Source organism: Trichosurus vulpecula, chromosome 9 (genome assembly GCF_011100635.1).
Source record: "Trichosurus vulpecula isolate mTriVul1 chromosome 9, mTriVul1.pri, whole genome shotgun sequence".
NCBI lineage: Eukaryota > Metazoa > Chordata > Mammalia > Diprotodontia > Phalangeridae > Trichosurus > Trichosurus vulpecula.
In genome coordinates, this window is record NC_050581.1 from 3,522,140 (window position 1) to 3,544,109 (window position 21,970).

Genomic DNA, 21,970 nt, shown 5'->3' on the forward strand with positions numbered 1-21,970 from the left:
GGAGCCCGCTGAAAGAAGGGCAGGCAAGGCTACACTGGAGAGACAAGATGTAACTCTTTCTGGGGGCAAAGACCCCTGGAGGCATCCTGTGCTCAAGTGGGGCTGGAGTTCTTGTTCAGATCAGCTTTTTACAGGTTAATTTTTTATGGAGGGGGTGGTACTAGAGAGAGGTGGGGTGGTGCTGGGGAGAGGTAGGGTAGGGAGTAGTAGAGGGTGGGAATTTTTCTATCAACTTCCCTGTATGTGATCTGAGGACATTTGAGCTGTAGCTCCCCATCTCTGGTGAGCCAGAGGAACTGGTTCTTAATGACAGATTTGTAGGCCACAAGAACTATCAGTAGGAAACTCCCTCCTCTCCCCCTGCCAGCCTTCAAGGGCCTGGTTTTCTCTCTTTTCTAGGTACCCAGCCTGTCTCATTCCTGAAAAGCTTTCCCCCATCGACTAGTCTTGTGCTCCCCTCAACCCCACCCTCTTGTAGTTCCTAAGGTCAGAATCCCTTCTCTCCCCATTACCCACCACACTGCCACAAACAGGCTTCTCAGATCCTGTGTCTGACAGGTCCCACCACTTCCTAAATTCTCTATCTGCCCCTAGCTCTCAAGAGTCAGAAAAACAGAATGGTAAAGTCAGCAAAATCTGTCTTTGAGAGGTCCCTGCTCCTGCACATACATCCCCTGTACTCCCCCCAAGGGAGCACATTCAGCTGTCCAGCAGTTAAGTCCCTTTAACAGTATCTGCTGATAATGGATGGCTTAAGGCAATGTGGCCCCAGTAGTGTTTGCAGAACCCTAGTGTTCTGTACAATGTGACTAGAGCTTCTACGAACAGTTGTTAATGTTAGCAATATTTTCCCACTGAAAATATTAAAAGATACACGTACAAAGAGCTCAGTACATGTTAAAATATTCCAGCATGAAAACAGGCTCAATTTTCCTTAGCTTCCCTCTCCCCCCAAAAAGAAATTTCCCTCTCTCTCCCCCCTGGACTCTGTTCCAAGGATATGTCACAATCCCAGACCTGGAATTACCACTTATGGAAAGCACTCTTGTAAAACTTAAGGACACTAAATAAATATGAGTTATTATGACTTATGTCAATATATTTCAAGTCCAAAAGTTTCCTTGGTCAAATGAGTTTGATAAATGCGGAGTGAAGGCGCTACTATTCCCACAGTATCTGCATTTAACATCAGACTCAAAGATGGGATATGATAAGGCTTGACAATTTAGATGAAAAAGGTGGGAAGGTTGGAGTTATAAGTAAACTGTGACAGGGCAGGCCAAAAGGCTATTGTGATCTCACACGGACTACTGGGCCTTGTTCTGACAAAGAAGGTCACAGTGAGAGTCCCACTCTGCCTGGCCCTGATCCAACCATATCCAGAACGGGACACAACATTTTAGGAAGAACAAGGATAAGCTGGAGCTCAGGCAGGATGGGAAAGGGGCTGGAAATCATCTCTTCTGAGGATATATAGAAAGAACTGGTGGTGATTAGCCTGAAGAAGAGAAAAGACTGAGAAGCACATTATGGAAGTATTGGAAAGACTGTCATACACAAGAGGCATCCAAACTGTTCTGCTGGGCCAGGAAGCAAAATTACTCGTAGCAACGGATGGGGGTTGCAAAAGGACAGATTTAGGTTTGATGTCAGGAAAAATTTCCCAACAGTTAGTGCCAGCCAAAAGGGGGACAGGATGTCTTGGGAGGCAATGGGCTGCCTTCGGTGAAGGCCTTAAATAGGAGTCTGGATAGCCACTTATAAATCTGTACGAGATTTGTAGCTAGAGAAACTGAGCTGGAACCCTGCCTGTCACTTCGTGCGTGATTTTGCCCTCTGGTCTCTGTTTCTTCACCTGTAAGATGGGAGGATTGGACTAGATCAGTAATATCAAACTCAAATAGAAACAGGAGCTGCCAAACCATCCCTGCGGTCTGCACACACTGACTTAGTTTTAAAATGCAACGTTATCTATGTTTTCTTGTATTTTGAGGTATTTTGTTAAGTGTTTCTCAATTACCTTTGAGTTTGGTCTAGGCTGCCCTCAGAAGGGGGGCACATGCTCGCCATCTCTGGACCAGGTGACCTCACTGACTCTAGCAGAAGCTTCCGTCAGGCATAGTTGTCTTGGATGATTCTAGGGTACCCAACTTGTGCCAAATTTACTGGAAAGCCCTCCTAGTCAAACCGGGCTTTTATCTGCATCTTTACAGGCTCATCATTTGTCAGGGAGCTGGATATTAGGTCGGTGCTGGGACTGAGTAAGCCTGGGGCAGGATTATTAAGGTGCCAAATGCTCTTGGCAGGGAGGTGATGGTGTCGGAATCACTGCTGGAAAAGTCAGCTCATGTCTCTGAAGGCTCAGCTGGCCCAGGGTAAGTGGCTGCAGACACATCTGTTCTCCCACTCAAACAGGCCTGCCAACAGACTGGTTCGCAGCCTGCTCTCTGGGGGCAGTCACCCTGCTCCTACCCCCAGGGCTCCTGGGCTCGACAGCCTGGCTCCAGGGAGTCAGGAAGACTTCAGAAGAAAAACAAAAGACTGAAATGGGAGAGGGAGGGAGGTAAATTGAGGCTGGTCAAGAAAAGAAAGGCAGCTCTAGCTGGCACTGACCCTATAGGGAAACTAGGCAAAATAAAGTTTCAGACTTTTACTTTGTCCCTCTTCCTCCTCCTCCTCAGGACTTTGGTCACTTTCTTTATGCTAATCCTATGAGATGGAAAGTGCGAACCTCACTATCTCCATTACACAGATGAAGAAATTCAATCTCAGAGAGGTGATGGGTCCAGGCACAAATCCAGGGTCCTTTGATTCCTAGAGTAGTAAGTGTTTCCATCTGACCCTTGCAGTGAGTCCTCAAATGCACGACCAACAAGGGCTGTCTCAGTCCTCACTGTGCTGAATGCTGAGCCCCCGTTCTCCGGACAGAGCCCAAGAGCTGTGCTGTTCTCCCAGCAAACTCCCATTCTCTGGCCGGCCTGCCCTGGCTGGAACCCACAGTGCGGTCGTCCTCCATGTCAGTGCAGCCCTCAGTGCCTCTCCAGGCGGCCAGTCCTCCCTCTGCTGACATGCCCTCTACTCACTACTGCCTGAGCTCCTATAATATATGCTACAGGATTTCAACAGCCACTGTCATCAGGCTTAGGTATAAGTGCCCAGGAGGGCTACGACCACATTGGTAGATACAGGGAGATTGGCAGACGAACACCTCCAGAACTGAGACCACTTGGGGGAGGGGCTATCACACTATAGGCATAGAAGGGAGGCAAAAAAAAAAAAAAACAAAACAGCACTCTGTGACAGCTGGGTGGCACAGTGAGTAGCTCACCGACCTTGGAGTCAGGAGGACCTGAGTTCAAATCTGACCTCAGACACTTGACACACCTACTAGCTGTGTGACCTTGGGCAAGTCGCTTAACCCCAACTGCCCTGCCTTCCCCCTACCTCCAAAAAAACCCCACAAACCACAGCTCTGACACCCTGGCTCCAGCGATTAGCACAGTGCCTAGCACATAGAAAGGGCTTAGTAAATGTTTCTTGATTGACTGACTGACTTGGGTTCATATCCAGACTCTCCCTGCGTGACTTTGGGCAAATGACTTGACCTCTGCGGGCCTTGGTTTCCTCATCTAAAATACGGCAGCAGGATGAGATGGCCTCCGACAGCCCATCGAGCTTTACAGCTGTGATCATATAAGAGGCAAAGGTGAAGGTTAAGAATTTAGAAAGGTCTGCGGACAAATGTCATGGACTTGTTTTTGTTTGTTTGTTCCTCTCCAAGCTCTCCCCATCTCCAAGACTGTGCTAAGGCGGACAAAGGAGAAGAGAGAGTCAGCATTTAAATTAACTTCTCAAGCCACAGGAAACAGCTAATGATACCATTTGGACAGCCAAGCTAGAGGTGGTGCCCCACCCCGTGGTTAAGGTTTGTACATGGGATCAAGCTTGTTATTACTTGTCTCCCTGAAATGGCTTCTAACCACTGTCACCTAACGGTCTGGGTGACACCATCTTACCTCCTCCACCTGAGCCATTGCCCCTGTGGCAGCCCAGAGTGTCTGGGAAGGGACATCCCAGCCCTTCCCGGCAGCTCCACTCAGCTATAGAGGCCCCTGGGCCAGTGCCATGGTAGCGCAAAGAGTGTCTATCCACTGCTCCTAATTCTGTACCCAGACCAGTGAGCAAAAGTTGCCAAAAGACAGATTTAAGTGCAATATGACAAAAAACATTTCCTTGTTTGAGCTACCTAAAAGAGGAATTGGCTGCTGGTTTCTCCTTCTTTGAGCAGAACCTAGAGGACCACTTGTTGGGGATGTTTTTGAACGGGTTCTTGTTTAGGTATGGTCTAAACTAGACTGCCACTTAAGTCCTTTTGACTGAGATTACAAGGCTCTGCAACTCTGACATCAGGACCTGGGTCTTGAATGCCTGCTCTGCTCACCACCTCTCTGGGCCTAAGTTTCTTCACCTATACAATGAGGATGTACTAGGACCCCTTATGTGCTTTCCAGCTCTCTATCTCCAGCATCATCCTTATACACATACCTGAGAGACAGTGGGCTTTGTTCTGGGATCAAAGATCCGCAGCTGCTTATCCTGGAAAAGACAAAGGAGAAGAAATCAGTACGGTCACACCTTGGGAAAAAAAGAGTGATCAAGCTCTCCTGACTGATGGCCTAAGAGCCCAGTGTAGTAATCCTTAATCCTTACTTAGAGTTAGTACCCACTAGGATATGGCAGAGAGTCCCTCATTGAGGAGCCATATGAAGGTCTGGGATAATGAGATAGAGGGAAGGTCAGTCACAAAATGGAGCTTGTGTTGCCCCATGCATCATCCTTCATCTTGAAGTTTTTATGCAAATAATCCATGGGAAACTAGATGCTATAAGCCATCTACTGTTTTATAAATGCAAGTGGATACTATAAAGCATCTCCCAATTCTGGGAAAGGAAAGTCCTCAGAACCCATTCAATGACTCCTAACTTGACTAAAACTCACTCTTCCTCCCTCCCAACTTGGAAAGCCTCTAATCTTTCCTCCAGTTAGAAATCAGATTACCTGATTTTGTATCCTGGCTTGTTTCCTGTTAATTGTTTTCTTTCAATTAATTGGTCTTACTTGATTGTAATACATAAAAATCTGTCTTCCCCTGTATTCAGGGTCATTGGACTGACCTAAGAATCCATTGACCCATTTAGCTTATAAATTGCATAATTCAGATTGTTTCCTCAGTTTTTATAAATTATCTGCCATAGGGGTCAAGCACTGATGCCCCTTGAGTCCCGATTCCAGTTTTCTACTGTACTCATACCTCCCTTCCTAATTCCCAGAGCCCAGAAGCCAGTCTGTTCCTGCCTCAGGTACCTTAGTTACCTAGAGAACCTAAAAAGTTAGAAATTAACAACATAAAGGAAAAGGGCAAGTGAACAACCCACCCTTCTGTCTTTAATCGCATCATTTATGAGTAATGGCTAAGAGTGTAGCTGCTCTACATAGCTGACAGAGGATCTCTAAGAAGACAAGGCCTCTGCTCTCAAGGAGGTCACACTCTGATTGAGGAAACAAAGTCAGCAAACATGAAACAATTTTAAAAGCAGTTAAGTGGGCTTTGTGTGGTAGTACTGTTGTGTAAAGGACGACACCAGCTTTTGTGAACTGTGGCAATCACCTGGGTATTGGGTTGGGTTGTTCAGACTTTTTGAAACAAGGGGAACATTGTCATACTTGTTTTGAATGTCCTTGGGGGACACAGCCTTTAGGGGGAATGGGTAGTGGACGGAAGGATATCCTTGTTTTTTCCTTGAGGGCCATGGAGATATACATTGGAGAGTTAGCTAACAGGATTAATTGGGAACACTGAATGGAGCAACTAAAATCTAGGAGTGCCAAGTACTGGAGAAGGCTTCTTGACTGGCTAAGAGTAAGCCTGGGAATACAAAATGGAAAAATGAACTCAATCAAAAGTAAGCAGGTAAGCAATCCCAAAACTGACAGAGGTATTCTGATATGGAAGATGACATTCTCTTCTGGACCACTGAGGAACTTTAAACAGTCACATGGGTCTCCTGGGCTAGAAGGGTGTTTCAACAATCAAGCTAGCAGCTTCTGTGGGGGTGTAAGATCCACCCACAGCCAGCACCCGGAAAGCTGCCAACAGCACAGGTTCTTTTGATCTGCTTAACTAAGGAAAGCAAGGTGAAGGGGTTTGACAAGCTTACTTTAACTCAGCATACAAATATCGTTCACTTAGTTCAAGGGAAAAGACCAGCACCCTGAACTTCAGAGCGAAATGCAAACAAATTACAAACATCAACAGACAGACCCAAAACAATTCATAGTTACCAACATCTAGGTTCAGCCCAGGAGCTCAGAGCAAGGGCTGGCCCAGAGTCACGCCCGCCCCCACTGCTGTGGGTAAGAGCTCCAAAGAAGAGACAGCCAACCCCTGGTTTTATATCTTTTTCAGGGTCAGGGGCGAGTCACACATGTGACTCACCCATGTGACCTAGAATTGTCACAAAGAGGCGACTTAAACCCAAGTAGTCTAAAAGCCTCTGCTGTCCCAGACATGTAAACTAAGCACTCCCTGGAGTTAGGCCCACCTTGGGCCCTACCTTAGTTGCCAATCCACACCCACTAAGGTTTTACACCTAATAGGGGTTTGGGCCTGGGGCTTAGCACCCAGTAAGGATCAATGAAATACACTGAATTACTCAAAGGAACAAAAACCAAGCTATTCAAGGGCACTTGGTTGAACTAAGTGCTAAGGAGCCCATTTTGCTTACCAACACAAAGGGGGTCACAGGCCAAGCAAGGTCTGAGAAATTATAGCTAAATAGAATAGTTTAGGGAGTTTTAGTGACACCTTTGACTAGGTCATCTAGACTAACCTTATTTTACAGATAAGAAACTAAGGCTGAGAAAGGTTAGGTGCAGCAAATACTCTTTTTTCCACTTTAAATCACTTTACCTTGAGGTACGATTGTATAATCTCTTTGTAATAAATATGCTAAGAATAGAGGGGAGAAGGGAAAGAAAAGAAGAAGGGTGCCTTAACCAGGTAACCAACTGCAGTGGTAGTACAAAGGAAGGGGAAAGGTCATTAGGAATTAGGTAATGCTGATCCCTGAACCCTGGGAACCACTGAATTGGTAATTAGCACAACCACAAGCAATCTTATGTTAAAATGAGGACCCTCAGGTTGAGATTTAGAGAGCACAGTATAGAAAGCAGGGAAGCCATAAGCCCTGAAGGCTATTCGGGGTCTGAGGAGGAGGTGGAGCGCCCCCAAAAGGCCCAAGACTCAGGATAAGATAATGCTTTACAAACAACAACAGGAAGGCCTTTGGAGAAAGAAGAGATCAGTGATGGCTGAAGTGCTGAATGGGGACTTCCTCTAACACAGTGCCTGGCACATAGTAGGTGCTTAATAAATGCTTCTGGGAGGGGAGAGGGAAGGAGAAGGTAGAGACAGAGAATGACCCAAGGTTTAGAGTCTTGAGAAGTTATCTAATCCTCTAGGGTCTTTTTCAACATGAGCATTAACAAAGATACAGAGACAGGAATGAGAACAGCTTGGAAAGGGGGGCAGAGAAGGGAAAGAATGGGCCGGGCAGAAGCACTGTCCGTGGTGCAGAGCACCGAGAGGAGTCTGAATGAGCAGAGCAAGGTAAAATGTGGAGCGCTCTGAATGCCAGGTAAGAAGCAGGTTCACCATCTACATATAAAAGAGTGCTCCCTAGGGTCTAGGTTCTAAGCTCTGCTTCAAGCTAGCTGTTTAGATGTGTCCCTGAGCAAGACGCGTGCCCTTTGTGGGGAGGTGGCAGGCCTCCGTGTCTTCAGCATCTGCAAAATGGTGGATGGGCTGGACCCTGATAGGCTCTTCCAGGTCTATTTTATATTTTAAGGTTCTCTTTAGCTCCAGTATTAATAGGATCCTAGATTCAGGGCAGGCAGGGGTCCTCAAAGCCATCTAGTCCAACTTCCTCATTTTACAGAAGAGGAATTTGAAGCCCAGAGAAGTCGAGTAACTAGCCCCAAGTCACCCAGTTAGTAAGAAGCAGAGGTGGAATTCAAACTCCGATCTTCTAACTCTGGTCAATGTTTAAATCTAGAGCTCTCTTCACTATGCACAAAGCCTCCCAGACACTATGATTTAACACGAATCCTTGAGAGCAGAATAACATGATAAATGTAGCACCTTTGCTTTACGATTTGTATCCATGCACAAAAATCACACTTTCAGACTTCACTGGGGGCCAGGACATCCAGCCTACTGCTACGATCCTATAAAAAAGGAGCTAAGCTCCCAGCTCCCAAACAAAGGCTCCTAATCTGCACAGGAATAGCGTGTTATTAATGGAAGGCTACATGGTAACAGCCTAGCTCCTGCTGTGGCCAACTAAGCCAAGGCTGTCGGAGGAGAGGAGCGAGCATTGCGGCACTATGAGGAACACTCGTCCTCCCCCGGAGCAGTATTCTCTGTCCTAATGCACTCTCATTAACTTGACAGTCAACAGTGGTCCCATAATTCACAGAGCACGGTGGCTGGCAAGCCCCCAGACTCGTTTCGAATAACACCACCTGCTGTGCAGCACTTTACAGCTCTGGAAGGTTTTCCCAGTTATCTCATCTTATCTTCATTCTTCAAAGCTGGTAGGTATCCTAAGCCTCATTTTACAGAAGAGGAAACCGAGGCCCAAGGAGGTCACGGTGATGGAATGGCAAAGACAAGAACACAGGCCAGGCATCTTTTTCTTTTCTTCTTAACCATCAGTATGGAGTTTATTCTGTTATAATACTGCTTACTCTATAGGAACATAAATTATCCATTTTGTTTGGTAAGATTTGTACATTTATGTGTTGTTTTAAAAAAATGTATTTTTTCATTTAACCCAGGCCTTTCTTTCTTCCATTCCACCAAGTTTGTCCACCTCTTCTCCCATAGGGTGTAGTAAGGCTGTTGCCCTGACCCAAATACAGGCATCTATCTCTCTTCTACTTCACTGGCTGATCCCAGCCCGGGCTGAGGGCTAGAGCAAGGCAGCGGGTATACGGAGAGAAATCCCCCCTAAAACTGACCATTCACAGGGCTGGGGGCTTCTGGAAACAACTTATTATATCTAGAGCTTCTGTTGGGGTGCTACCCCAAGGTTAGAGGGATAGCAACTCCAGGGTCTGCTTCTGAACCCCGGCACTGTCGGGTACCACGTGTAACCTGGGGCGAGTTAACTACCTCTCTAGGCCTTGGTTTATTTATATATTGAAGGGGTTAACTGAAATGACCTCCAAGGTCCTTTTTTCACCATAAACTTGAGCATGAGCTTCCAGATCTAAATCTTTGATCCTTGGCGATCACCTGCATCCTGCTTGGGTCAGAAAAATGCCAACTCTCTTTTCTTCAGAGGGTGGGGCTTTTGATAGTCACCTATATTTTATAATCTGGGAGGCAGTACCTACAAACAACACTCTACTCCAAAACTGCTCCCTCTCAGCCCAGCTTGGTTGTGAGTTTCATGAAATGTCACCAATAGAGACTGGTTCTGTTGGGTTAGTAAGGTTTTGCCTATCACCTACGCTCTCCTTTTAAAATATTATAAACCCTAGGCTGTGTGTGTGTGTGTGTGTGTGTGTGTGTGTGTGTGTGTGTGTGTGTGTACTCATGAGCTCGAGCGTCCACATTAAAGGATTGTCAGTTTATCAGCCATTCACACCTTTGGGTGACTTACAGAGGAGTTCTGATGTAAAATGATGAGCTTCGCACTTTAACTCAGGAGACCGAGTACTTCAATGATAGTTTACACATCATGTTCCCTTACTATGATACCAATTCCTCACTTGTGAAATAAGAGGCCTGTCAGGGAAGATTTATGGGAGGGTATGGACAGAGGGAACAGGCCAAGACAGCAGATATGCACTGTGATCTGCATTGCTGAAGGGAGCAGTCACACCTTACTGAAATACTGAAGAAATATTCATGAGGTGAGAGGAAAATACATAGTTTGACATCACACGCGGTAAAGCCTGCAAGAAAGCTTACTAGTCCCAAGGGCACTACGATCGTGTCTATCCAACAAGTATTATTATTTATTTTCTAACTGAAGTACCAAAAGAATGAGGACAAAAAATAAAAATGAAACCAGGGGACCACAGCCCTACAGCCATTCTAGAGGCCTGGTCTAAAAGCTACAAAGTACTAAGCCAACACACAAGAAGGGTGGAGTGTAACTTCTAAGCCACAGAATCAAATGCTCTGATCACCCATTCCCTGGCACTCTGGACTCCAAACCTGACCAACTGACAACATGATGCAGTGTCCCATGTGAGGATCGATGAGGGGAGAGTGACCTCTAGTGGCCATCTTCACACCAAACGCTCTACGGGGAGGAAACTCATTGGCCTGGCCTCCTGGTGGGAGAAAAGGATAGAAATAGGGAAGCCTTCCGAAGCACCTGTTGCTTATTCTGCAGAGACTAAGATCTTGAGAAGGATGTGGGAGCAACGGTCCGATTTCACCGAGGCTAAGCTCCCCACGGTCATGCTACTGAGTTAGTGGAATAGCTGGAATTTGAACCAGAACCCCATGAGATCTCTGTTCCAATGCTCTTGGCCAAGCTCTCCTCCACTGCCGCCCTTAAGCTCTACGAGGGCCAATAATACAAACAGGAAAAAATAACACCAGGATAAGACTTCGTTAAAATCCTTTTCACCACGAAGAATGGATGAGACGGAGCTGATTAGACAACTCTTATCTTTAGACCTGTCCAACGACAGCAAGGGCTGAATTTGGGAAGAATCAAGGTCTCCTCTAAAAAGTCTTGCAGGTGCCCATACGTGATGGTGCAGAAGAGATTCGGGCTCCAGGCATGGTTTGAGTTAGAGGACCACTGAGGTCCCTTCCAGCTCGGGGGTTCAATGACTCTATTTGTGAGTCCAGTGAGAGTTTATCTTTTCATCTAAACTCCTCAAAGAATGAATCTATCTGTACATTTGTATCTCTTCCAAGGACACGGTAGAATCCAGCGGTGAGAATGCTTTGCCTGGAATCAGGAGCCCTGCCTAAGGGTACACGCCTGTCACAGGCAACACCGTCGCCACTCTGACATCCCTGGGTGAAATCCCTAGGATCTACCACCTTGGTCAAGTTCAGAGCTTGAGGCAAACCACAACAATGAGTTTAGTCACCACAGGGTTATTTACCTAACTACCCCGAGCCCCAAAACACAAAAAGGTGGCCAGAGTCCCCCCCAGGTGAGAGGCTGTCATCACAACGAACAAATAAGGATTTCAGGGAAATGACACGCTGCACTAGACAGAGCACTGCGCAGCTGTTAATACATGTCTGCAGAGGGAATGTCCGACGAGGATCTGGGGCTGATCAGATCCTCACATTCCTCCAGTGGTTTATTCACAACAATTCTGAAAGGCAGCTCCCATGAGAGTGACTGTCCCTGGTTACTCATCCCAGATGAGGAAGCTGGGGCAAAGAGGTCAGGGACTCGCTCAGTCGCACACAGCTAGTAAATAAACGTTGGACCGAAGGTTTGGATTCATGTTTTCTGATTCTTAGGCTGCTGTTCTTCCTACTGCACCACAGTGCCTCCATACTGCCTGTCTGGCATCAGTACGGCAGCAGACAGCTATCTTGTTAAGCCATTTTTTTAGTCACTTCTGACTCTTTGTGACCCCATTTGGGGTTTCCTCATCAGATATAATGAAGTGGTTTGCGATTTCTTTCTCCAGCTCATTTTACTGATGAGAAAACTGTGGGAAAGAAGGTTAAGTGACTTGCCCAGGGTCACACAGCTAGTAAGCGTCAAGGCCAGATTTGAGCTCATGAAGATGAGTCTTTCTGGTTCCATTGCACCATCCAGCTGCCCTAACATCCAGATGTAGAGGCCTCTCATTCAAGCCACAGTACTTTCTTCCCCGGTATTCAGGACCCTCTACACTTTGATGTCACCTGTACTGTTCCTGTCCACGTGCCCCACTCCAGTTAAACTGGACTACTCATTACATTCCATACAAACATTATACCTTCCCACCTCCATGACTTTGCTCTCAGTATTTTCTTTATCCTTCCCCTCCCCCACTTTGCCCCTAGGCAATCAAATTCCTCCTATCTTTCAAAGCCCATCCAGAATGCCCCCTCCTTCAGAAGCCTCACCTGACACAGCTAACAACAGTCTTTAGCCCTTTGTTTATACCTGTATTATGTAAGCAACACAACTAGGATACAGTCATAACCATGAACACATGTCATCCCCAGACTAGAGCATAAGCTCCACGAGGGAAAGAAGCGCACCTCTTCTACGCTTTTCAGGACAATCCTCCGTGCACAGCATTCAGCTGAAGTGCAGATATTATCATGCCCCCTTCCCAGCCCAGTTTCACAGTCAGTAAACAACAGACCAGGGACTTGAACCAGGTCTTCTGAGTACGGCTCAGTGTTCCTTCTACTCGATTGTTGCTATTCAGTCATTTCAATTGTGTCTGACTCTTTGGGACCCCATTGGGGGTTTTCTTGGTAAAGACACTGAAGTGGTTTGCCATTTCCTTCCCCAGATGAGGAAACTGAGGGAAAGAGGGTTAAGTGACTTGCCCAGGGTCACACAACTAATATGAGTCTGAGGCCGCATTTGAAGTCAGGTCTTACCTGACTCCAGGCCCAGCACTCTATGTACAGCGCCACCTAGCTACCTCTGATACTGCCTAACAACATGTTGGTGCTCTCTAGCCCTGCTGACCATGGGCCTTTCTTTTTTTCTCTGTCTCTTGAGGTCTCTGACCTCTTAGCTTTCTGTTTTGTTCTGCCGGCATCTTCTAACATTGTTTATCCCTGATGGGGCCCTCAGGACTAAAGAGGCTGCTGCCGCCTAGTCTAAATGTAACATATATAAAGTACAAATTATTTCCTATGAAGTGCGCACACACGCTCAAACACCTCCCCCACCTCGTCTCCCAGAGTGATACAGAATTATGAGGCAACCAACAGGCTGCTGCTTTGCTGCCTCAGTGAGCCCAGACCCTGAGAACCTGGACTGTTACTGTGGAGACCATAGCCAAGTTTTCTGAAACCTGCTCAGGCAGTTGGCAAGTTTAACTGTCAGAACGGCATTTCAGTGACCAGCTCCCTTTGGCTGGGGTGAGATTCAGGTACCATCTCCCATGCCCACTCCTAGCATGTCCCTCTGGCTGCCTTGACAGGATGCAGGGCATATTAAGGGCATCAAATGGGAAAAGGTCAGAAGGAATTAGTAAGTGATTGCTGACAAGGCACGGAAAAAGGGCAGAAGAGAAGAGGGGGAAGAAAATAAGAAGGGTAGAAAGGGGGCCTGGAGAGAAGTCTTCCCTACACTCCCCCACCACCACCCTGAGATCCCGAATCAGGATCCTTCCAGAGAAACATAGACATGGAAGGATAACCAAGGTACAAAATGGCGAAGCTGAAAGGGACCTCAGAAACCTGTAATCCTTTGTAATCCTATATCAGAAACTACGGAGTCCAATCTCTCCCTCCACTTTACCAGACCAGAGAAAAGTAACCTTCTCAAGGTCATACTGCTCATTAGAGGAGTCAGGAGTGCAGGGCATTTTCCACTCCGTATCTCTCTGGATATGGACACCCAGTCCCTGGAACCTACGTCCCTTTTCCCAAGCAAATGTCCCCTGTGGGACACTTTCTAGCTCAGGAGCACCTTGAACATCACTTCTGCCTCCTCAGGGCAGAGCAGGAAGTGGGCACAGGGCACTGAGCTAGGAGCCAGGAGACCTATCTGTATAACCCTGGGCAAAGGCCCCTTCTTGGAGCCTCAGTTTCCCCATCTATAAAAGAGGGTGCTAATACTCATCCTCCAGCTAAATAGACTATATTCTGATTAACTTGGCTACTCCCATGGACTTAGATGCAACATACACAGCTCTTGAAGGTTAGTCCCAACTAAAGATAACTTTCTCCTTAAAGATTCTCTCAGTTCTAGAACCCTCACAAGCTTTAGAACCAGAGCTTGGTCCTAACTAAATGCCACCAAATCATCACTAACCAGGCATGTTTATATTCCAACTAAGGGAGGGAAAAGTTGAATCTAAACTCCTAGAAGGCATCTACCACAGGGCCTTACACAGAGAAAGTGCTCACTCTCTCTCTCCTCAACTGAATCAGAGTGACATTATAGGAGGAAATAAATTTAAACAGCAGGTAACGTCTTAGAAGTGAGAAAGATGTATCTCTTTTTTCAGGGTCACACAACTAACAAGTGTCCAATGCCGCATTTGAACTCAGGTCCCCAATTCCACGTGTGGTGCTCTATCCACTGAGCCATCTAGCCGCCCCAAATGATACATTTTAAAAGAAAACAAGAATGCCACCAAAAGCAGAACATTTCAAAAGTGAAAGTTTTCATCTTTGCGTATAAAAAATGAAAGGGAAGATGACTTCTTCCAACAAGATGAACTTCTTCTCATTCCATCAGGCTGCCCTCACAGCTAGGCTACGGAAGACTGGGCTTCTAGAGAGCTGAGAACATTGAGCCTTCGCCACTGTTTCAAAAGTCCTGGGCAGAGAAATTCCTTCAAGGAGCCTGTAAACGCTTCTGAGGGCTGCCCTTGTCACACCCGCTAGCCCTGCACCCTCCCCTCTCAATCACCTGGGGGGGAGGGGAGGGTTTGGCTTCTAAACAGCTTCCATTCCCCACCCCCCTTCCCCCCAAAGCCTCAGCCAGGCAGTGAAAGGATGGCCTCTCATTCGGCTCTGGAGAAGCTGGGGGAGGTGTGGAGGGAAGAGAAGGAAGGTTAGAGAGAAGAGTTTTCTTCGAATAAACAAGATGTCACAAGGGAGAAGAGAAGAAGGAAAGAGAATAAGCACTTACATAGCACCTACTATGTGCCCGGCACCGTGCTAGGCACTTGACAACTATGCCCTCGTGGGATCCTCACAACAGCCCTGTGAGTTATCCAGAGTTGGAGAGGAAACTGGCAAACACGTGCAAGGACGCGCCTGAGGGCACACAACTATTGAAAAAGCTGCATTTGAACTCAGGATTTCCTGACTCCAAGCCCAAAGTTCTGTGCACTATGGCAACACCTAGTGGCCTCCAGATCTTCCTGAGCCCTCTCAGGGCTTCATACACACGTGGGGTGAGGCCAGAAATGCAGAACCAGATCCTCTATGCCTCCTCCTCTGCAGCTCAGCCATTTCTTTTATTGCTTTGCCTTATTCTCTTTTCAGAGTCTGTATGTTTGAAAAGAACCCTGGGCTAGGAGCTTGAAACCCTGGATCCCCTGACCGGCTCTGCCACTGTGTCTTTGGGCAAAAATATCTCTGAGTCGCACTTTCCTCATCTGTAAAGTGAGGGAGTTGGACCAGGTGATTCTTAAGGTCCGCCCTAGCTCTAACAGTCTAAAAGGACATTCGAGGGCCTCCACACTCTGGTGCCTCCTTCAGTCTTACCTCAACTACTGTGGGCCGGAAGATTGTCTGTGGTTGCCACACCAGAAGATGAGAGCACAATCTGCCTCCTCACCTCCAAATCCAGGGTGATCTCCACGGTGCCACACTGCTAAGGAGCACATAGGAGGTGCTCACTAAACCTCTGACTGATTACAACCAACCACTAGAGGTTCACAGGCTCATAGAGAGATAGCCGGAAGGGACTCACAGGCCACCTAGTGTGACCTCTTCAGTGCGCAGATGATGGAGCTGGGGTCACATGGGTACCAAGTGGCGGAGCTGGGATTTGAATCCAGTTTCTCTGACTCTAAGTCGTGTAGCCTCTCCCTGCACCACACTGTACACACAGACTGCAGCTTCTTGCTGGGTAAGCATTCTATTCCTGCTCTGCACAGCGTCTTAACCTGCCATCGGGGAGCTTACTTTTTTATTATGTTGATAGCTGTGCAGAAATGTAGTTGGATTCCTTTGTAATCCTATATATTTCATATATTTAAAAACATAATTCTGAGAAAGAGTCCACAGGCTTCAGACTGCCAAGGGGGGATGTCAACAACACCAGCAGGCTTAAGAACTCCCAGAGTAGAGAGATACTGTTCAGCACATGGATGCATGTTATCCTTTTAGTAAGCAGAGCTGAGAAGGGCTGGGGCAGCCCCCTGGCCCAACCACTCCTTATTACCAATAGCTCTGACATGTGGTTAATGACCAATAAATATTTCTAACATCTTTGCAGCTGCCTCAATACCTAACATAGGGCTTTGCACATGGTAGCTAGTCAGCAAATGTTTGGTGAATGAATTATTAATCCAGAAAGATCTGGATGGACAAAGGCTGGATAAGGAACTTCCAATTAGTGACCAACAGAGGGAAGCACAGGGCTTTCCTGAAAATCTACCAAATACTCCCATGCCCTGGGGTCAATGTACCTTTCTGAAAAGCCTTCTCATCCCCACCCCTACAATCCCTAACTCTAGTCCAGCTTTGGGGGTACAGATCTAACCAAGAGAAATCTAGGAGGGCCTTGCAGGTAGGGGCAGGAGTGAAGAAGGGAAGAGGGGTTCTTGCTAGACTCAGGTGGCTCAGGAGCCTTTGATAAGCTGCTCTGGAATGAATCCCAAATCCGAGGACATCTGATCCTTTGGACTGGGGTGGACATGAGATCAGGGCACATTTGTTACCTCCTTCTACCTTTTCTTCTCCTCAGCTACGCCAGAATCATATCAGCCTTCAGGGGAGGTTGTGGAGAAGGGAGAGGGTACCATGATGGTATATATAAAGAATCCTAGAGAATCAACTAAAAAACTACTTGAAATAATTAACAACTTTAACAAAGTTGCAGGATATAAAATAAACCCACATAAATCATCAGCATTTCTATATATTACCAACAAAGCCCAGAAGCAAGAGATAGAAAGAAAAATTCCATTTAAAATAACTGTAGACAATATAGAATACTTGGGAGTCTGCCTGCCAAGACAAACCCAGGAACTATATGAACACAACTACAAAACACTTGTCACACAAATAAAGTCAGACGTAAACAACTGCAAAAATATCAACTGCTCATGGGTAGGCTGAGCTAACATAATAAAAATGACAATTCTACCTAAATTAATTTACTTATTCAGTGCCATACCAAACTACCAAAAATTATTTTATAGAGCTAGAAAAACCAGTAACAAAATAAGTCTGGAAGAACCAAAGGTCCAGAATATCAAGGGAATTAATGAAAAGAAATGCTAGGGAAGGCAGCTTAGCTGTACCAGATCCTAAATTGTATTATAAAGCAGCAATCATCAACCAGGCTACTGGCTAAGAAATAGACTGGTGGATTAGTGGAATAGATTAGGAACACAAGACACAATAGTCAATGACTCTAGCAATCTACTATTTGATAAATCCAAAGACTCTAGCTTCTGGAATAAGAACTCACTACTTAAAAAACTGCTGGGAAAACTGGAAAATAATATGGCAGAAACTATGCATAGACTAACATCTTATACCAAGATAAAATCAAAATGGGTACATGATTTAGATATAAACGCTGATACTATAAGCTAACTAGGAGAGCAAGGAATAGTTTACCTGTCAGATCTATGGAGAAGGGAAGAATTTATGACCAAACAAGAGATAAAGAACATTATGAAGCACAAAGTGGATGATTTTGATTACATTAAATTGAAAAGTTTTTGCACAAACAAAGCTAATGCAATCAAGATTAGAAGGGAAGCAGAAAGCTGGGAAACAATTTTTACAACCAGCATCTCTGATAAAGACCTCATTTCTAAAATATAGAGAATTGAGTTGAATTTATAAGAATACAAGTCATTCCCCAATTGATAAATGGTCAAAGGATACAAACAGGCAGTTTTCAGAGGAAGAAATTAAAGCTATCTAAAGTCATATGAAAAAAATGCTCTAAATCACTATTGATCAGAGAAATACAAATCAAAACAACTCTGATGTACCATCTCAAAACTATTAGACTGGTCAACACGACAAAACAGGAAAATGATAAATGTTGGAGAAGATGTGGGAAAATTGTAACACTAATGTATTGTTGGTGGAGCTGTGAACTGATCCAACTATTCTGGAGAGCAATTTGGAACTATGACCAAAGGGCTATAAAACTGTGCACACCCTTTGACTTCTAGGTCTGTATCCCAAAGAGGTCATAAAAATGGGAAAAGGACCCACATGTACAAAATTATTTATAGCAGCTCTTTCTGTGGTGGCAAAGAACTGTAAATTAGCAGATGTCCATAAGCTGGGGAATGGTTGAACAAGTTGTGATACATGAATGCAATGGAATACTACTGTGCTATCAGATATGATGAGCAGGTGAACTTCAGAAAAGACTTGGATGAACTGGAAAGACTTAAATGAACCACCGATGCTGAGTGAAGCGAGCAGGACCAGGAGAACATTTAACAGCAACACTGTGCAATGATCAACTATGATACACTTAGCTCTTCTTAGCAACACAATGATCCAAGATAATTCTAAGACTCATGATGGAAAATGCTACCCACGTCCAAAGAGAGGACCGTGCAGTGTGGATGCAGATTGAAGCCTGCTATTTTCACTTCTTTTGGTTTTTTTCTTCCTCATGGTTTTTTCCTTTTTTTCTGATTCTTCTTTCACAACATGACTAATATGATTGTACGTGTATAACCTATATCAGATTGCTTGCTGTCTTGGGAAGGAAAATTTGGAACTCAATATCTTACAAAACTGAATGTTGAAAACTATCTTTGCATGTGATTAGAAAAAATAATATACCATTAAGTAGAAAAAAATAAAATAAAAATAAAAAAGGAGGGCACTAGGGGAAAACTCACTGGGACATTCGCCCCTATTGGACCAGCCTGATAGCTGGAAAGACCAGCAGGAAGGCTCCCATCAGAGTTAGCCCCAGGGCCTTAAAGGTAAGGGACTGGATCCCTGGGCTCTTGGCTCTGAGGACTCTCCTCTCTCCTGCTACAGCCAGGCTGTGAAATGTCAAAGGATGCATCGAGCTCAGCCTAGGTCACTTGATGCCCATCCCATCCCTCTGCCAACCTGAATGTCAGTCCACAGGCCAGTTCCCAGAGATCCCTTCAACCTTGCAGCCCACTCACCTTGCAAGATGTGCCCAGGAGAACACCATCAGAACTCCAGGCCACGCTCTGAACTTGGTCACTGTGGCTGTCCAGTTCTACGAAGCAGAAAAAAAATTTAAAAAGGAGTCTACGTTAGGGAGACATCCAGCCACTACAAGAAAATGTGGAGCAGATGGGATTTCCTCAAGAGATTCGAGGCAACCTGGGGCTCTTACGGATGCCAATGGACAGCAGCTGGGGCCTTCTAGAGAAGCAGTCATGATACCATGGAAAGAGTAATGAACTGAACGTCAGCAAACTTGGATAAGGGGCCAGCAACCATCATTTATCAGCTGTGTAACTTTTGGGGAAGTCACTTTATCCCACTAAGCCTCAGTTTTCTCATCTGTATAATGGGAAGATTAAACTATAAAGTGCTATTGAAATATCAACTATTATTATATCCCCACCCTTTAGGAGAGAAAAAACAGATGTTGGCTGCACCTGTACCTGTGCTACGAAGTCATCACTCTCCTGCTCAGAAAACCTTAGGTGAAAACCCTTAAATCTCCTCAAATCTAAGTAACTTAACTTGTCATTCAAGACTCTATAATCTGGTCCCATCCTTACCAACCTTATTCAAGTCAATTAAATATCTGTTAAGCATCAATGTGCCAAACATACTATTCCATAGATTCACTCCCTACCCTCACCAGGGCTCTATCCCATTATCTCCGAACAGGTCCCACTAATTTCTGACTCCCAGTCTTTTACCCCTTTCCTCTTCTGGAAGCTCAATGCCCACCTCTCTACCTATCTAAATGTTATCTATCCCACCTCCTTCCTGAAGCCTTCCCCAACTGATCCAGGCCACAACACTATTTCTCCCCTTTCTAAATTCACAGAATTTGAGAACTAGAAGGGAAATCAGTGGTCACCCAAGGCAATCTATGCCCCAAAAGGCCCTTGACTCTAACACACCCGACAAGGGGTCCCTCTAGCCCACTCTGCCTCTCCAGGCAGCCCCTTTCACTTGTAGGCAGACATCAAGCCTCAATTTGCCTCTTGGCTCTTCCATTCTATGCTCTGGGACAAAGAGAACAAATAGACTCTCACCTCCCCACGACAGCCCCAACACTTCGGCACAACTCCTGTGTACTGTTTTAACTGTTTGCTATGACTAGTTTTGTCTACACTGTACTGGAAGGCTCCTAAGGGTCCTCCGTGTGGTCCAATCTTGCAGGGGGATCAATAAATACTTGCTGTTGGTTAACATGGAGATTTCCTTCCCACATATATGTCTCCTACTAGGGTCATACAGAGTATTGTGTGTGGCTCCCAAGGTGGCCACGGCACCCTCAAGGCAACCTGGTGTAACTCAGGGATTAGGATGAGAATCAGGGAATCTCAGAGCTTGAAGGGGCCTGGAGACATGAGGATTGGCAGGAGCTTTAGAGGTCACCTGTCCCATTTAATTTCCAGAGAAATGAAGTGATAGGTTCTTGCCATTACTTAGTGGTACCACTGAGAATAAGGCTCAGGATTCCTGCCACCAATGCTGTTGTTGCTCTGGGGTGTGTGCCATTTTAGAATAACTTTTCGTAATCACATCTCCATGGAGATTTAGGGTTTTCAGAGGGTTTTACACACCTTATTCTCTTTGTTCCTCAACAGCCCTTTGAGACAGGTTGTGACCACATGATTATCCACACTTTACAAACAGGGAAACTGAGGCTCGAGGTTAAATGGCTTGCCCTGAGTCACAACTTGAAAGTCTCTGTGTCAGAATTTGGAAAAAAAAAAAAAAGGAATTCAAACCAAGGTCTCTTCTGACTCCAAGTTTAAAACTGTACAGTGTTCCAGGTCTGTACAGGAAAGTGGATGAAGCAGTTTTGGGGAAGGAGGAAGAAAGAAATAACACAGATAACTTAGGGGTCATCGGGCATACTACTTCCAAGGTACCCACCATTCAGCTTGAGGCATGATGGGCAGACTGACCCACTTTGGATACCTACCAGTCAGCGTGTGTTGCAGGGCTAAATCCCAGACTTTCACAGCCTTGCTGGAGGCGCTCACCAGCACAGTGTCTGAAGTCGGGTGGAACTTCAGGACATCCACCTGGAAGTTCTCAGGGCCCAGCACCACCCCAGGGGCGGAGGGCAGGTCCTGGCCAGCAGGGGCAGCAGGTAGTCGCCACAGCTTTACCTAGAACACCAAAGACATTCACAAGCACCAGGTGTTAGATTTTGTGAGGGAGAATGGAAACGGTAAAAGATGATTTCTCTTCCACTCTTGTCATGTGGGTCTCTGCTCCTCCCAATCCTGGTGTCCATATAAAGCTGAATGGAGGAAAACAGTTTCTACTCCAGGACTCTTTCAACCCAGCTAGTTCTCCCACCACAAGATCCCAAGTCCTTAATAACTACATTATAGTGAAAAGAACATTGAGCTAGGATCAGAAGCCCTGGGTTTTAGTTCAAGCTCTCCTAGTAACTTGTTGTGTAACTCTGGGCAAGCCACCGAACTTCTGAACCAAAGTTTCTCCATCTGTAAAATGAAGGGGCTGGAATTTTAAGGAACCTTTCTCCAGAGCTAGCATTCTATGAAAGACAAGGATATCTGCAGGCCTGATGCCAATGTGGGAGCAGGACAAAACAGCCACTTAAGTTTCAACAAGAGGTAGTTTAAAAATTAATCTTTACAAAGGCGCGTAATTTTATTGCCGGAACATCAAATATCCATGACATGTAGTGCTTATGTCATGCACGTTAAGTTACAGTTTCATGTCTTACGTGAGCATGACTCAAAATCTCCTTTAGAGGGCAACCCAGAGCAGGGACAATTTCTGAATCTTATTCAGGGCACTCGATTGCCCTTGCTCTGGGACCAGGGGTCGGGGCAGATTCTACCAGCAGGTGAAGACATCCACAGGCACTGA

General features: G+C 45.8%; 1 protein-coding gene across 1 annotated transcript in view; it reads right to left on the reverse strand.

Moving 5' to 3' along the window:
* The window catches only part of LOC118831522 (coronin-7-like), a 105,750-nt gene that overhangs the window by 68,955 nt on the left and 14,825 nt on the right, over window positions 1–21,970 (reverse strand). The window contains exons 5-7 of the mRNA XM_036738891.1: window positions 21,048–21,237; window positions 19,072–19,148; window positions 4,546–4,596 (exon numbers count right to left, since the gene is read on the reverse strand). Coding sequence (XP_036594786.1) covers window positions 4,546–4,596; window positions 19,072–19,148; window positions 21,048–21,237 — 318 coding nt within the window. The remainder of the gene's footprint in view (window positions 1–4,545; window positions 4,597–19,071; window positions 19,149–21,047; window positions 21,238–21,970) is intronic.